This window comes from Solanum pennellii, chromosome 1 (assembly GCF_001406875.1).
Source record: "Solanum pennellii chromosome 1, SPENNV200".
NCBI lineage: Eukaryota > Viridiplantae > Streptophyta > Magnoliopsida > Solanales > Solanaceae > Solanum > Solanum pennellii.
In genome coordinates, this window is record NC_028637.1 from 88,483,757 (window position 1) to 88,501,575 (window position 17,819).

At 33.7% G+C, this 17,819-nt stretch overlaps 2 protein-coding genes across 3 annotated transcripts; one reads left to right on the forward strand and one right to left on the reverse strand.

The window, feature by feature from the left end:
- Positions 1-330: 330 nt before the first annotated feature.
- On the forward strand, positions 331-5,748 carry LOC107007842 (long chain acyl-CoA synthetase 1). Its single transcript, XM_015206651.2, has 19 exons — positions 331-666; positions 1,417-1,480; positions 1,595-1,684; positions 1,765-1,821; positions 1,926-1,974; positions 2,146-2,222; positions 2,339-2,378; positions 2,452-2,546; positions 2,679-2,846; positions 3,051-3,161; positions 3,367-3,454; positions 3,546-3,612; positions 3,691-3,766; positions 3,943-4,060; positions 4,417-4,662; positions 4,752-4,891; positions 4,966-5,148; positions 5,238-5,357; positions 5,438-5,748. The coding sequence occupies exons 1-19, from the start codon at positions 515-517 to the stop codon at positions 5,486-5,488; spliced, it is 1,992 nt and encodes a 663-aa protein (XP_015062137.1). The 5' UTR covers positions 331-514; the 3' UTR covers positions 5,489-5,748.
- A 1,821-nt stretch (positions 5,749-7,569) lies between these two features.
- On the reverse strand, positions 7,570-13,435 carry LOC107005106 (probable pre-mRNA-splicing factor ATP-dependent RNA helicase DEAH2). 2 transcript variants are annotated; one of them, XR_003576319.1, is made up of 7 exons: positions 13,056-13,435; positions 11,309-11,511; positions 9,583-10,667; positions 9,040-9,265; positions 8,705-8,943; positions 8,476-8,594; positions 7,570-8,038 (listed from the first exon to the last, which is right to left on the reverse strand). XR_003576319.1 is itself a non-coding variant. In XM_015203606.2 (7 exons), the coding sequence occupies exons 1-7, from the start codon at positions 13,326-13,328 to the stop codon at positions 7,912-7,914; spliced, it is 2,172 nt and encodes a 723-aa protein (XP_015059092.1). In that variant the 5' UTR covers positions 13,329-13,431; the 3' UTR covers positions 7,579-7,911. The 2 variants fall into 2 exon arrangements, 1 of the variants encoding a protein (XP_015059092.1); XM_015203606.2 differs by having other exon boundaries at positions 7,579-8,038; positions 9,040-9,165; positions 13,056-13,431.
- Between the last annotated feature and the right edge of the window lie 4,384 nt (positions 13,436-17,819).

Genomic DNA, 17,819 nt, shown 5'->3' on the forward strand with positions numbered 1-17,819 from the left:
GATAAAGAAATATGTGAATGATAAGAAATATAATTACTTATGGATGTAAAATATAAATTAATTTTGTTTAAATGTTTTAAAGTATAAAAACCTCAAAATTAATTAACTTTTTATCATGTTAACAAATTTAAGGGTATTTCAGATATTTTGATTAAAAAAAAGTGTTTATCAACACTTATTTGCCAAACACATCAATAACTTTTTTTTCAATTGCAGCACTTTTATCCAAACACATAACTACTTGTTTTAAAAATAAGTTTTAAGTCAATCCAAATAGGCTCTTGCGATCATTTGAGTTTTAATATTGATGAGACAAATTACTCTGTTTCTTGTACCAAACTTGGTAGTTGAAACATTAACTAGATTCGTTACTTCTCTCTCATGCAAGGTCTATTTTGTGCCATTTCTTCATTGCTGGAAGTGAAAGTGGCTACACTATAAGCCCTGTTTGGACCATCTAAGGTGCTGTTTGTTATAAAATTTGAGTTTTGAGTAAGAGAAAGAATTGGAGAAAATGAGCATGAACAAATTTGGTTTGAAGGTTGAGGAAGGAAAAGAAGGAAAAAATGGAGAGCCATCTATTGGTCCTGTTTATAGAAATCCAATAGCTAAAAATGGTTTTCCATCAGCTGATCCTGATTTGTCTACAGCTTGGCAACTCTTTAGGTAACTTTTCTTCAACCTTCACTAACAAACAATTAAAACTGTTGAATTGTCTCAAACATTTCGTCTAAATGAGCCAAGGACGTAAAAATTCTTTTTTTTTTGCCGAGTTAATGGTCAAAAAAACACACCATTCATCATCTTTTCGCGAGTTTTTACTTTTTAATTATCAGTTGTTTTCTTTTTCTACTTGAACTATCATCGATTGCATTTTAACTAAGAATTGTTCCTTTTTCCTGCTCTATCTACGGAGATAGGAAGAAGGAACAGTTCATGGTTTGAGTGTTTTAGATATATACACGGTACTAGTTCCGGTAGGAAAAGAGAATAACTGATAGTTTGGATGTGATATTCATGAAAAAAGTGATAAGCTAGCAATTATCTTTTTTTTTTTCCATTTCATAATGAATGGTGGTGAAACTTGAATTCAAACACCTCTAAAGATTAAGCCATTAGTCGAATTAGTCATACATGGCTTTTATTTACTTAATTATGTCTTCGATTAACGAAAACAAAAGAAATGGACAAAAAACAAGTCCATTAAGATTCTCTTGTTTGCTTTCTTCATTTTTTCTGTATCAAATGTCAGTAAAGCATTGATCTTTATTCTTTTACTTTTAGATTAGTTACATGAATCAGCTTGCAAGGAAAATCTTGATTGAAAGTTCATATCTTTCTAGTTTCATCTATATCCAGATAGAAAAAGAATGTATGCGTCAAACTTTGATGTAATTTAATCTTTTTGATCAACAGATCAGCTGTTGAAAAATATCCAGGAAACAGAATGCTGGGATGGCGTGATTTTAAGGATGGAAAGGTAAAGTGTAAAGTTATCTACTTATCTGGTTATCTGTCATCCTTAGTGTTATTGGAGTAAAAAATATTTCAATGTCTTTACTCACCATCTTCCTATTTGTTTGTTTTTAAATAGTGGGGTCCTTATAATTGGAAAACCTACAAAGAAGCTTATGAAGAGATTTTGCAGACTGGTTCTGCATTACGGGCTCACGGAATTGAACCTGTAAGCAATAGGCTAACTTAATATTTGTATCAGTTTTAGCTTCTTAAGAATGACATGTATGATATTCGAATGTGCTATAGGGTGCTCGAATTGGAATTTATGGAGCCAATTGTCCTCAGTGGATAGTAGCAATGGAGGTTAGTCTATGGTCTTGACCGCGTGTGATCATAATGTGTTTACTTTTGTCTAGAATGAGTTGTACATTCGCATCATTTGATAAGACGATTTAATTTTTTTTCAGGCTTGCAGTGCCCACAGTTTGATATGTGTTCCTCTCTATGACACCCTCGGTAAATAATGGTTCTGTAGTCTGCCATTTATATTATGTTATTTGAATGAAAGCAGCAATAATGCTGGTTTTGTTTTCATAATTTAAGGTTATTACAATTCACTGTATAAAGCAACTAAATTACAGTTAATGTTAAATACCTGAGATTTTTTTTTGCTTTCTGTTGATGTAGGATCCGGCGCTGTAGATTTTATTATTGAACATGCTGAGATTGATATCGTTTTTGTTCAAGATAAGAAAGTGAAAGAAGTGAGGATCATCTAAAGCCACCTTAACTGTTTCTTGTGTTTCATTGCTATTGACTTTACTTAATTTTAATATCTGAGTTATATGATGATCATCTTTGGTCGATGTTTACTTTGCAGCTTCTAAATGCAGAGTGCACACACGCTAAACGCCTGAAATGTAAGTCTGCCTCTCTATTGGTTGCAGCTACCAGATTGACAATGTTTTTTACCGAGTTTCTTTGTGAATGCAGTGATCGTGTGTTTCACTTCGCTACAGCAGGAAGAAAAGGATAAGGCAGTTTCAATGAATATTAAGCCATACTCTTGGAATGAATTTCTCAACATGGTATATACTCTTTGTTTGATTATTACCATTGAAATGCTCCACTAGCACTATCGCACCGATGGCCTGAGGTGACTCTTTTGCTTTTAGGGGCTGTTTATTTTGAAGAATATATAACAACTTTTGTCTTTCCAGGGTAAAGAGAATCCATCAGAGCCTTCACCACCACAGCCATTAGACATATGTACAATCATGTATACTAGTGGAACTAGCGGAGAACCTAAAGGTGTAATATTGACTCATGAAAATATGACAGCATCTGTAACAGGAGTTGATCATTTTATGGAAGAATTCGAAGACAAGGTAAGTGGAAATCCTTTTCCTAGAATTTCAGGTCATCTCATCGCTAGTATATAAATCACTAACGAATTGAATTTCATCGCTACTTTATAGATGTTTTGACAACCTTTTAGGCCTTATGATTCTTGTATATTTTCATTTCGACAAATCCTCACATCAGAAGTGCCAAATTTTAATTGTTTCGACTAATGTTTGATCTTTCGATAGATGACAGTTGATGATGTGTACATATCTTTCCTACCACTTGCTCATATACTTGATCGGATGATTGAAGAATTCTTCTTTCATAGGGGTGCTTCTGTTGGCTACTTCCATGGGGTAAGGTGTTGGAACTAAACGTGTCAAACAAATTTTATGCTCTTGCACTGCATTCACTTGTCACAGCAAAATTCCTGTCCAATTTCAAGAGACTGAATGTCGGAGTGTAGCTTAGAGCTTGCAATTCTGTTTTCGGGTATAAATTTAGTTTTTTAACTTAATGAATACTAAGATTTCGATACTTCTTGTTATTTTTGTGTTCAAGAATATCAATGAGATACAAGAAGACATGATGGAGTTGAAGCCAACTTTTTTGGCTGGAGTACCTCGAGTTTATGAAAAAGTGCATGAAGGTATGATAATCTTAGTTTATTTTGAGTTATACAGATGCTACAGATAAACAATTCGAATGATTGTAATCAAGTCTTAACTTATGTTTATCAGGTGTACTAAAAGCACTTGAAGAACTCAATCCTTTCAGGAGGCACATGTTCCATGTGCTATATAACTTGTAATATTCTATTTATTTGTTCTATTCAAATTTCTTATTCTATGGTTCGGAATTTTCTGATTTTATCTCGAAAATCAGCAAGCTTAAATGGATGAATCTTGGGTACAAACAGAAGTATGCTTCGCGACTGGCTGATCTACTAGCTTTTAGAAAGGTTGTACTTTTTCCTAATTATGTTCTCGCTTTCTTGTAACTTTTCCTGACCTTGAAGAAATTTCGCTTTTATGTTGCTGCTAGCCTTCTACCATCTTTGAGGAATTATATTCAGTTATGGACAAGGAAAAGATAGTTTATATGTCTTCTGACTCATTTATTCGTCTCATTGTTTAGGTTAAGAATAGGCTAGGTGGCAGGATTCGCCTCATAGTTTCCGGTGGTGCTCCTTTAAGCACTGAGGTGGAAGAGTTCTTGCGGGTTACCTCTTGTGGATTTGTCCTACAAGGCTATGGTAAAATCTATATTTTTCCAGTAAATGAAAATTTTGATTCGTAAATATTACTTTATAGTGAATATACCAATAGTCTAGCTATGACTGACTGTCTAGTTATAGTCAATATGAGCAATTTGATGCAGAGGAATGAGCCAGTTCTATGTGACAAAGCATCGATGCACAAATAAAACATGTCTTAGTATACTAGCGAGTCTACTGTAATAAGTTCAATGTTATTCACTTATCGTTATATAACATATTCCTTTCTCTACCAACTGATACACTATATGTGGATTTGATTCATTGACTTATCGGAGTTTCCATTTCCACTTTGATTTTTACACTCTTTGTATAATCCGAAGCATCTTCTGTAGGTTTGACAGAGACTTGTGGTTTGGCCACCATTGGGCATCCAGATGAAATGTGCATGCTTGGAACTGTTGGTCCACCATTTGTCTTCACAGAAGTTCGTCTCGAGGAAGTTCCTGAAATGGGATATGATCCCCTAGCAGACCCTCCCCGGGGAGAGATATGCGTGAGAGGGAGGACCACTTTCACTGGATACTACAAAAATCCAGAGTTGACAAGAGAAGCTATCAAAGATGGATGGTTTCATACAGGTTGAGTTTATACTTACTCTATGCTAAGAATGTCGTTTCACTATATATGAAATACGTCTTTTACATTATTTACCTTTGAGCATATCCAGGTGACATCGGAGAAATGATGCCTAATGGAGTTGTAAAAGTCATTGATCGAAAGAAAAATGTTATAAAGCTATCACAAGGAGAATATGTTGCATTGGAATATCTGGAAAAGGTTTATGGTATTGCGCCCATCGTTGAAGATGTAAGCTGATTCATTCGAAATATTATATGTTTTCGAGTGAATTGCATGTCTGTCTAATATATGTTTACTTACAGATATGGGTATATGGGGACAGCTTCAAGTCCATGTTGATAGCAGTCGTGGCGCCACATGAAGGGAATACGAAGAAATGGGCTGATAAAAATGGTCACAAAGGTTCAATTACTGAACTTTGTTCCCTACAAGACCTAAACCAATATGTTCTCCTTGAGCTGAAATCTGCTGCAGAAAGGAACAAGGTCAGCAAAATACAAAATTTTCTCTGTTTTTAGGTACTTGTGTGGAGTAATATTGGAATAATAATGTGATTTATTCTACGAAAAAACAGCTAAGAGGTTTCGAGAACATCAAAGGAGTGATTCTGGAACCTCAACCTTTTGAGTTTGACAAGGAGTTGGTAACTGCAACAATGAAAAAGAGAAGGGAGAGATTGCTTAAGCGTTACAAGGTAATCGATGAGTTCCTAGCTCACTCTTTTTAATGAGTTGGACCATAACCAAATTTGATACTCATTGTTGTTTTTTGCAGTTGGAGATTGATGACCTTTACAAAAGGCTTAATGCAGCAGCTAAACGCTGATAAGTTTTTGAATACTGCGCAATGCAACTCTTCATCAATCTACTGAGTGATCGTCTGGCGTTGTAACGTTTGAACTATACAAATTATATTGTTTTAATGTCTGATATGATAGTGATTTGTACGAATAATCATCAGTATTATTGTCTTACATTTCTAAATTAAGCACAGATTAGTAGTATTGGTTTTATGAATGGGCTAATAATTCTAAGCACTCAATATTATGTAGACTTAAATGGTATATTATACTATTAAGTATTGTTCACAATGCCATCCACAACTACTAATAGGACCAATACTCTATAACTAATGCAGTTTTGATTTTTAATAAAAATAGTTTCTCTACTTTGCTAAATCAAGAAAATATTTATTAAATGTTTTTTATATTATCCTTTCAATTAATTCTTTTCGAAAGTGTTTATATTTGATTATAAAATTTTGAAAAAAAAATTTAACAGGTGAATTAGTAAAAATTATCTTATTTAACTAAAACACCAACTTAGGAATGATGAAATTGATTCAAACTTGATGTTAATAAGGTGTTGTAAAATAAAACTCAGTATAGAAGACGAAAATAACATACTATAGTAGAACTTTCTTCTTTCCCTTCTTTCAAAGTGCACAATATCCCTCTATTCAAAGTGTTGCATAGCATTTAGCCAAGAAGGTTAGAGGAGTGAATGTTAATCAACAAAATAATTGTGGAAATATCTAGGGATGGACGTTCTGTTTCTCTATTCGACTTTATCAAACATCGGTTCGATTGATCGATTTTTGGTTTTAGAAAAGTATGCACCGTATTCCAAATCAAACTAATTCAGTTCGGTTCAATTTTTCTACTTCAGTTCAATATTTTGATGTTTTTAAATCAATTTTTCGGTGCGAATGAAAAATAAAATGAGGACAAAATCAAAGTATAAGATACTTAAAATTTTTGTTAAAGATTGATGTGTCTCTCCACAGAACACTTATTGTACTAACTAAAAGACTATATTTGTCTCTATCAAGAACATTGTGCTTTCAACTACTTTTCGAGAAAAATAAGGACGAAGACAGACTCCTTTACATAATGTACATTGATAAAAATATGTTTGGGTTCCTCTTAGTGATTAATATTTGAAGTTAACGATTGAATTTTAAATTTATTGCTACTTTGATTTGTTCAGAATGATTTAATTGTTCGTTGACTTTTTATTTTGGTAAAAAGGACAAATACCCACAAATTATCATAAATGGTATGCAGATAGCCTTCATCATACTTTTGAAACATTGGTGCCCCTACCGTCCAAAAACTAAAGCATATATGTTCTTTACACTAAGAAACATACACGTGTCATAATTTTATTCACCAACGCGACATTTATTAAATATTGAATTGACCAAATAATATTGTGTCATTTGTCCTTGTTTAGTCCTCCGTTAGAGTGAAGGACATATATACTCTAGTTTTTAAACGGCATGGGCACCAATGTTTTAAAAGTATGACGGAGGATATCTGCATACCATTTGCGATAGTTCAGGGATATATTTATCCATTTTACCTTTTTTTTAGTTGAGAGAATGCCCATATATGAATAATTTATAATTTTTTTAATAAAAATTCGATTCTTCATTGCACCGAAGTTCTGAGACCCTTACACAAAATATCGAACGAAAGAACCAAACTTTTGAAATATAACACCAAATCACAAAATCGAAGAACCGATTAGCTCGGTATGATTTTTTGATTTTCCGATATTTATGAGAATTATGAGTCACTTGTATGGTTCTAAACTATGAGAACTCCACAATAGTAAACCTAATTTACAACAGAATCCAGTTTTACTTCCATGAAAACAAAATTACATATCTTTTCAGACTACCCCCTGAATAGATGTATCCAGAATCTGTTCTTAAAATACAAGACCACTCTAGAATTTTTCTTTGTACCCACAATGTGTTTCCTTCCCTAATAATTAGCTTATCAAATATGTAATACTCAGTGAACAAGTAACATGTAAATAACAAAGCAGAAAAAAGAAAACAGATACTCATGCAAGGTAGGGCTGAAAATTAAAAAAATTATTTTAAAGTAGAACAAACTGTACATGAAATACTTAAAGATGTTGTGCAGCCGCATCCCATATTGCTCATTAATCTAAATTTAGTTTCTATATAGCACAAAGGCTGCATACATTTTCTTCAACAGATGAAAAAACTTGCAATTTTGGTTTGATAATTCAGAACATTGAATGCGAGGAACAGAAAAAAAATAGATTACTCCAGCAACAAGAAACAGGGTATTAAATAGTTCAGATGGGATTCATAGAAACTATTACAGTACATAATAGATGGTACATCAATCTTCAACCTATCTGACAAATTCTGACCCCAGAGTTCCCATGGAGTGTTCGTGCTTGGAGGAACTAAAAGTATGACGAATGGATTCATTTTTTGCTCTTGCTTTCATCTTTTTCTCGCTCCCGCTTCTTGTATAACCGCTCAAGCACTCGTTTTGCCTCGCATTGTGGAAAGTTTGCAAGGTCATAGTAGTGTGGTGCAATATCAACCAACCTGAGAAAAATTACAAAAAAGAAGAAAGAAGTTAATAGCAAGGAAAACATTAGTCATTTGTACGCACGCTATTATCGAATTTAGTTTTTAAAAAGATACATTTGTCCCCTTGAACAGAAGGTCTATTTGAAAGAAGTTCAAAATAAGAGTCCCGGTTTCAGCCAATTAACATTACTCCTAACTGATTATACCAGGACTATTTAGAGAACAGCTATCCAATGAATGAACTTCTGCAGGAGTCTTGAAAATTGGGACTCAAAAAAGGGTTTAGGGTATAAATGCTGATTTTGCTTTGGTAGTACGTAGCAGCACAATTTGGAAAGGAAAAAAGTGCCCTTCTCCTTTACAGGTGAGAAGATAGATCCTCTCAGTCGTACTAAAGAAAAAAGACTAATAATTAACAAGGCATATAGAAAGATAAAAATAACGAAATTTACCATTCGCCACGGATATCAGTCACAGTGCGGATGAAATTCCTGCTTGTTAAGACATATTCATTATATATAACCCATTCTGGCTTGTGATCCAGGCAATTTGAAGGATGCAAGTGTACCACCTAAAACAACAAAGACGGACAAAAACATAATAGTGAGAAACAAACGGCATTGTTGGACCCACAAAGGCTCTTAGTATGAGTTCATTTCCCTAATTAGTAGGGATGCTTACTTGATTGTCTTTAACGGTTAGATAATGCCCAGTACGCTCTAGGTGTGCAACCTGCATGAAATATCCGGCTAACATAGCCTTCCTTATGTTCACATAGTACTCGCGACTGTTGAAATCTGTGCTGCATAACTTGAGGTTGAACCTGGCCATTATGCGAGAAAGCTGCTGCCTCACATTGTCAGCTGATTTGAGAGCCCTCTGATTGATGAAATTCTCATAACACCATTGAGGATCCTCCTCTGAGATAATATTACCATAAAAAGACATTATCAGGGTTAGAAGGGTATTTGAAATCTGAACTTGTTTGTTAAGGAGGACTGAACACAGATACTTACGGTTTTGCTTGTACGCATGATACACATTCAGCAATGTCAAATGATCCCCATCTATGTGACCGAACCGATTCTTTGCTTCATCCGCAGCTTTTTGAGCCTCCCTAGGCCGGACAAAGCAATTGGGTACTAGAGAAAAAATTGGTTATCACAGCGGAGGCCCACTGTAGGTCAGCAGATGCATACAGGCGAGACGACACCATTTGCTTCATGAGAGAATACTGAGAAACTGCAACTATCTCCATCAGCACTTACTTAGAAATCTATGGCACATGCCAACCGGGGGCATAGAACCCAGACAAGACAGTTGCTGATGACATCCTAAGAAGACACGTGCAACTAACCCCACACACATGCACTTGCATGCACATGTTGTGCAGCTTAGCACGTGATATCATATGCATAGACAAATGTCTATGCACGTGAACAAGAAGGCATGGTGAAGCGGACTAGCATTCCCAAGCCTGACAAACTCTCGACATAGAACAAAGACAAGACAAGACACGACGACCAACAAAATGGAAGTAAATTGGCAGGAAATCGTACCTGATAACATGGCAGATATTGAGAGGATTTCGTTGGAGCAGTTGAATTCGGGGCTGACAACAAGCATTTTCCCCATCTGAGGGTCGAGAGGAAATTCACTCATTATCTCACCCAGCCGGGTCATGTTTCCATCATCATCCAATGCTCCCAAGTAATTTAAAACCTCTAGTGCTCTCATTAACGTCTCGGGGGCAGGAGGATCCATAAAATCAAAATGAACCAGGTCATCAATACCTAGCTTCTTCAAAGTTAGAACTGTATTAGCCAAATTCGACCGAAGTATTTCTGGATATGTCTGGGGTTGAAGGTCATTATGGAAACTTTTTTCTGTGTAAAGTCTAAAGCATTTTCCTGGCTGAGTTCTTCCAGCACGTCCTGATCTCTGGTGCGCACTGGCCTTTGAAATAGGAGACACCAACAAAGATTCCACACGCACCCTTGGGTTATAAACCTTTTGCTTAGCAAATCCTGGATCTATGACATAAACAATGCCATCTATTGTCAAAGATGTTTCTGCAATGTTGGTTGACACAACAATCTTCCTGCCAGGAGGACCACCCTCCACAACTGGTGGTGGGGCCGGTTCAAATATCTTTTGCTGCATAGCGGGGGGAAGTGTAGAATAAAGAGGCACCGCTTTAACAGGGCCTACTTGATCACCCATATTACCAATTTCCTTTGTGATTTTGCGACATGCATCTTCAATCTCCTCTTCTCCGGTGAGGAAAACAAGGATGTCACCAGGAGGTTCACATGTGTGAATCTGCACCACAGTCCGAATGGCAGCCTCAAGATAGTCTCTCTCAGGATCCTGCGTGTAGAAAATTTCCACTGGATGGAGCCTTCCGGGAACTTTCATGAGAGGTGCACCAAAGAAGTAACCCTGAAACTTCTCTGCTTCAAGTGTGGCACTCATAACAACTAGCTTTAGGTCTGGTCTATTTTTCAACACCTCTTTCAAAAGCCCAAACAGGACATCTGTTGCCAAAGTTCTTTCATGAGCTTCATCAAGAATAATTACTTTGTAGCGTTCCAATAGAGGATCCGCCATTGCTTCTCTTAAAAGCATACCATCTGTTAAGTATCTGTCATGCACAGAGACAGACCAAATACTAATCCATCAGCAACTAGAGCAGTAGAGAATTTTTCTAATAATGTAAGCAATATATGCAAAGGAAGAAACATTTCCAAGCTACATTGTAAGAGAATATAAGTGGGAGTTTGGACATAAAAAATGTAAAAATTGGAGAGAAAAAAGTAGCGTCATGAAAAAAGTAGGAAAAAGGTACTCTCTCCATTTGTCATGGGAGTTCAAGAAAGTAAAGATTTTTGCATCTTGTGGTCTTAAATTAAAGATATGTAGAATGTACTGTACTAACCCTTTCATTGTGGTCTTAAACATGTCACGTGGAAAGTTAGAATCGAGTTGCAAAAATAAAAAGAAGCATTCATTTTTAAATGAACCAAAAAGGAAAGAAAGACAAACAAACTGAAACAGAGGAAGTATTTGGAAATTGGGGTTGTGCTTGGATATGAATACAACTTTGAAAAATGTAGGATCTTTGTGAACGATTGGAGTCTTTTGTATTTGGGAATTCAACTTCTGGGAAATTGTAACAATTATATGTCCAAACATGATGATTCCGGAATACAATACCGGAAAAATGTGAAAATTATCCATGGCAAACCAGCCCTAAAATATTTTATCATGTAAGAATCTACTTACTTTAAAACAGTTCTAGCACTAGTGCAGTCCTCAAACCGAATGCTATATCCAACTTCTTCCCCAATTACAACATCCATCTCTTCAGCAACACGACGAGAGACAGACATTGCAGCCACCCTCCGAGGTTGAGTGCAACCAATCATATATTTCCTGCGCTTATCAGCTGTCTCTACTTCAACAGCATCCAAAACAAACTGTGGGATCTGTATAGCACAAACATATCCCTTAAGCAGTAGCTCAATAAAAACCTCCACTCCAGTCAGAGAGAGAGTGTATCATGAGTGATAAAGTATCAGGCAGCATAAACATGAACAAGTAATTGACGCAGCGGAGAAGCATATAGAAGCATCTTGCTTCAATCGATGAAACCAAGGGACAAATTTTTAACAAACACACAGTATAATGAGCATCTTGCTTCAAGGAGAAAAAAAGGGAAAAGAAAAGAACTTCAAAAAAGATCAATTTAAATTCCCAGTAATCATTAATTTAAAGATATATCAAAAAGAAGATTTTTGTTTTTTAACAGTTAGGGAATATAAGCTTGAGTTTTGAAGTTTGAAGATAATGGATTTATGATTATATAAGAAAACCCTACTAATACTCATAGAAAATAATATTCTACATCTCTAACAAAAGAACCTCAAATGGTATCCACCTTCTTTTCTTCTTTTATGTCAAAGTGAACCTTGTTATTTGAGGAACTGGGGATGGAAAGGAATAGCCAGGTTTATGTCTGGGTAAAAGAAGTTTCAAGCATCATAATCCTATAAAGGTTCAATTCACTATACAAATAGATAATGGCAGAACCAACAATAACATTATATCTGTTAGCAGATCCAACCATCTAAGGGATGTACAATCATAAATTCTTTTCATAATCGCATAGTTGGATCAACTCTTGTTTCCACTCTATTTTCATTAAGAGGATGTATCAATCCATTGCTCAAACCATATCACGCCAAAGTTATGGAGATTCTCAAAAAGCGCTAGTAACTAATTGTGAAGGGGATTTGGTTTGTGGAGGGGATTAGGTTTATTAATAGGAATTTTAGGTTTTTTACTGGATAACGGGAGTTGCGAATTTAGGGATTTATTTGAATATTCAATATCTTGGTTTACACTAATAAGATCATCTTTATGTTAACTTTATTTGGAAGTTCGTTATTAGTGGTATTTCTTACGAAGGATTGGACTGATGACATATATTGATATATACTTGAGTTCTCAATGTAGATGCTACATAGTTGGTTCTCATCGAGACCTAATACCACCTTTTGCACAAACCTATAGCATAGTAAGCTTCTTCTTGCATCAGGAAAGTCCAGCAATCACTCAATAGATCAATCAACCACACAATCCTGAGCTAGTTTAGGGTTATCTATGTGAATGTTCTATACATAATAGAAGTACTAATCTCAATCCCATAAAAAACTTATGAGGAGCCACCCGTCCAGGGGACAAAATACTCATTAATATCCCTATAATATATTATACAAATAGTATCAAACTACCAGTAACATATACTAGAAAATGAATTGTCACATCTAATTTTAGTTGACGCTACCAAACTCTCGTTTCTTGTCAAAAGTTTGTGTTTTAAATCAAATTAATTGTTCTAAGAAACTGTAGACATCTGAAACACCCAACAATAACAAAGCTTCAATTCTAATTAGTTGCCAAAATAATTGCAAAGTGCTACTACTAAATAAAAAATAAGGTTAAGACTCAAGAAACTAGAATTTCTGACCTGAGTTGTTTTACCACTACCGGTTTCACCGACCAAGATAAGAGTTTGATTAGATTTTAAAGCCTGTAAGAACTCCTCCTTTTGATGCCAAACCGGAAGAGTCTTCCTCTTCTCCAAAATGTCATAAAATCTCTGTGAGTAAGGCTTTGCATTCCACTTGTTGATCGAAGCCGTCATGCTGTTTCCACCATTTAAGCCTCCATTGAGTTTCTTCGCTGCCGAGTCATCCACCACATCGAACAAGCTCACCTTCCTCTTCCGCTCGGTTCCCATCGAGTATAATCGGAGAACAGGCGAGTAGGTTTCCGGGGGAAAGCCTAAACCTAGGGAGACAATGAAAAGAGAAAATTAGGGTTTGAGTTTGTGGATTGCATATATAGGAGGAACTTTCTCGGTTCTGTTTTGAACTTTAAAACCGAATTATTTCGGACTTATGAAATGGTTTGGCGGGCTAAGGCCCATTAGTAAAGCCCAAATACTGATTCAAAAATCACATGGTGTGGTCACAACAAATTTTAATAGTCCAACTAAAGACATGGTGTGGTTGAACCCAAAATGTAGAATTATTGGATGGACAAATTAGAGAAATCATATACTTTTAAGGTAAAATTATAATTTATCCTTTAAAAGTTTAAATTATAGAAATCTCTTAAACGGATACATTAATGGTCAAAATATCAAAGCGCTGATACATTAAAAAGAGGGTTTGGATATATTAATGGAGGGTCCGGATACATTAATGGCCGAAAAATCAAAGCGCTGATACATTAAAAAGAGGATCGAACACATTAACGACATTTTTGACTTAAGAGAAAAATAAGAAATTTTGAAAATTTGTGAAACTTACAAAGAACAATGGTAATAAGGAAACTAAATAAAATTTATGTAATTATTCCTTATTGGATCCCGACTCAGTTCTTGAAGTTATTGAGGAAGTGTATTGCGAATCAACTCAAAATAAATCAAATTTGATAGAAGTGTTTATGAGATGAAAACTATTGTGAAGACTAATTATTTTTTAAAATTTCACCTATAAAAGATGTGAGCATTTTGATAGAGAGAGAGTCAAGCTAGGTCCTCGATTCATTGGTCCATGTGAAGAGGAATTGTGCGAATCTTAATTCGTCAAGCTAAAAGGTTGACGACTAAGGATATAACTTTTGTTTAAGTCTTGTGGCGTAATTGTAACACCGATAGAGTAACTTGAAAAGTGGAGGAGGATTTATTTTCTATTTTAGGTATGTGTTAAACCTCTTAATTATTGCTACATTTTTGCCAATGTTGGTGGAAGGTATAAAAATCCTTTTGTGTTAGGATTTTGTGACTTTGACTGTGGAATCTTTGTGAGGGTCATATTATTGATTATTGTGTTATTAGTCAGAGACGGAGTTAGGTGGGGTTCATGAATTCAAACAAATCTATTAGCTTTTTTGTATATTTTGTATTTGCATTAGAAAATTAATTAAATATGTATGTACTACTTTGTGAACTCCAAATAAAATTGTTTAACGTACACTCTAAAAAAAATTAGAACCTCTAAATTTTTTATCCTACCTCTGCCTCTATTATTGTTAGTTGAGTTTGTCCATTTTAGGCAATGATCCATTTTAAGGATGAATATTTCTAAAGTGGAGATAATGTTACACATTATATTTTTGTGTTAGGTTGAAACTCATTAAGTGAGATTATGATCATCCCCAAATTGTGCAATGAATGTGTTATATTAACCATAAATGGCTCTTTGATAGTAATAATGTAAAGATTGCCCAAGTGCAAGTCAAGTTAAGCACATATAATGATTAATTGATGATAAATCTGACATGTACAATTCTCAAAATTATTACATCAAATTAACCAGGAGAATCATTATCTAAACCTTATATATATATATATATATATTGTAGGATGATTTTATTTTTTCAATCCTAATCAATTCAAATCTCTTCTAAATAGCTTGAAATTATAAATACGAGCTTCTCTTAATTTTTCACGTCGTTTATTATATTATTCAATTAAAAAAATTCATATTCGTAACACGTCGAATCATAAAATCAAGCTTTTTCCCAAATTGTTTTGAACTTTTTTATATACTTCACTCGAAATCATTCATGTTAACAACACATCAAAATTTAAAATTGAGTTTCGACGACACTTTAATTACTAAATATAGAATCTTTCGATGAATACATTATTAAATTATTAATTTATTAATAATCAAACATTGTTCATTCTTTTAATTACAAAATTTGATATTTTCTTCAAATTATTTAAAACTATTGATAGGTTATTTTAAAGACTATTTTAATAATCAAAATACGAATTTAGTGGTCATATTATGTAACATAATATTAAAAGTACGTTTACGCAATATTTCTTTAAAGTATTTCTAGGAACAAAATATTAACTATTCAAACCCATTTTATTTTAGTTAATTCAAAATTTTCTTTCTAAAATATGTCAAAACACATTTATCATTGTTTGTAAGAAGCTAATAAGTAATTGAAACTCTTTATATAAACAAAATTACAATAATATTAGCCCATAACAAAAGTTAAGACATGTATGAATTCTTTTAGATCTTCATTTTGATCATTATCATACAATTATTATTTACCCTTAAATAATATTAAAATTACTAAAATGTCATTACTCATCCTACTCATTGCTCTTTTATATAATAGAAAATTAATATGAGGATAAGAATGGAGTGATACACTATATATTATAGGATATTCTTTGTCCCATAATTATTAAAATTAAAAAATCGAAGCAATATTGGTCAACTAGTACGTGATCATTTTTCTAGGAGGATTAGAAGTTTCAAAACTTTAATAGGTTACTAAAATAATATACACTCCCAATAAATTAAGAAGACGATTATATGATAAGGTTCACGGGTAGAATTATATATTAACGCTAAAACAATTCCAACCATGTTAATCGCCTTGATTGTAGGCTTTTGTTCCCTAATGTCACACACATACAAGTAGCAAATCGGCAGTGCGGGTGCGGGTGCGGAACGGTGTGGATTTTAGGCTTTAAAGCTATATAATTCGGTGTGATACATATTTTGAAAAATAAAAAAATAGCGATATATTTACTATTGTACTATAACTTTTTGATGACTCGATAACATTATTTATTAGTATTAGTTAATACAAGGAATCATGTAGTGTAACGTGTATAGCGTAAATGTAAGATAAGTGTCATGTTACCATAGAGTTGAATATTTTTAGTAGATTTAACGGCCAATAATTTGCATTTTGGCTCCTAAACGTATAGTTGAAGCAACTTTAGTCAAACGTTGCTCTATAAAATATTGGCTACTATAATAGCACTGCCTCTCCATGCTTTTGTCTACATTTTTTTTTTCACTCATAAGGGCTGGTTGGGCCATAAATGTATTTGAAAAAAAAATTGAAAATTAGTGTGTGGTCATATAAAATTATTTGACAAATATAATTAGCAAACATCATAAACTTTTAAGTTCTAGAAAGAAAAAAAAAAGAAATCGAATTTGTGCAAAATTTTTGTATTTGAAATTTTTAAATTTTTTTAATCATCTCAAGATTTTATGTTTTATAACCCATTATTTATATGTTTTGGACTGAATTTTATTTTAAATTTTATATCGTTATATACATATTTATATATTTTTCCTAAGCTTACTCTCCGAAGCATATTTCACATTAATAATTATAAGTAGCTTTTAAATTATTTTTGGCTATACTGAGCTAGCGTTTGATCGTAGATCTCGAGTTATATTTTTTCTAGATATTATTTGCGTGAAATTTCACCATGTATTTGACCATAATATTTGGGAAACATATTTCATTTTTTTTAAAAAAAATATGATTTATACTAATAAATTTTAAAACTATCAAAATTAATCAAAGATTTTTATTACATAGCAATATAAAAACGTTGACGTAACAAATTCATGACTTCCACAACAAGTCAATTGAATCTTCATTGCAACACATAACAAGTAATGTCTACAACACTAGAAAAATATAATAATTTAAAACGAGTGCAACAAATATTATATGATATATCGTGAAATAGACGAAACTAATAACTTTATTACCGGGAGGCGAACAAAAATATAGAGTGAATTCTATTGCACAAGAAAATGACACTTCTTGTTCTAGCCTTCTAGGAAATAGGTGGAAACGTGCATTACAAGCAACCCCCACCCCATACCCCACTACCCCACACCCCCTTCCAGTTGTAAATATTCATAAAACGCGTGAAATAATGCCACGTGGAATATTTTTGAATTCTTGTATACACGTTTAAGGTCCTAAACAGGCTGGGGCCACATTGCTCTGTGGGCTGTCATAGGTGACGTGGATCCCTGTATCGTGCCCAAATTCGCTTCACCCAAATTAAATACTTGTACTATACTATACTGCACTATAGATTAAATATATAAATATAAATGTTTCAAAGTCGATTAAGATATATTGATGTAAATTATAGGCATAATACATATATTAGATCCTAAATTTAGCTTCAAATTTTAACTTTGACCTTTAACTTTCATAATGCACAAATAAAGACTTTAACTATCCAACTTTTAAATAAATAAACACATGAGTCCTACATGGCACAATGACAAAAAATGACATGTAGGACATGTGTATCTGTTTGTTCAACTTTATATAAGTTTAAGTGTCTACTTATGCACACTCAAAGTTGAATGACATAAATGTGATTCGAAGCCAAGTTAAAGGACATATTTATGTATTTTGCCTAAATTAT

Bases quoted from the DNA above. Each gene is read 5' to 3' on its own strand.
- LOC107005106 (XM_015203606.2), bottom strand. From the start codon at position 13,328: ATGGGAACCGAGCGGAAGAGGAAGGTGAGCTTGTTCGATGTGGTGGAT. The intron at 10,668-11,308 runs GTAAGTAGATTC...TGTGCATGACAG, and splicing joins AGTGCTAGAACTGTTTTAAA to ATACTTAACAGATGGTATGC. The intron at 8,039-8,475 runs GTAAATTTCGTT...AATTTTTCTCAG, and splicing joins ACTGATATCCGTGGCGAATG to GTTGGTTGATATTGCACCAC.
- LOC107007842 (XM_015206651.2), top strand. From the start codon at position 515: ATGAGCATGAACAAATTTGGTTTGAAGGTTGAGGAAGGAAAAGAAGGA. The intron at 667-1,416 runs GTAACTTTTCTT...TTTGATCAACAG, and splicing joins ACAGCTTGGCAACTCTTTAG to ATCAGCTGTTGAAAAATATC. The intron at 2,223-2,338 runs GTGAGGATCATC...TTTACTTTGCAG, and splicing joins AAGATAAGAAAGTGAAAGAA to CTTCTAAATGCAGAGTGCAC.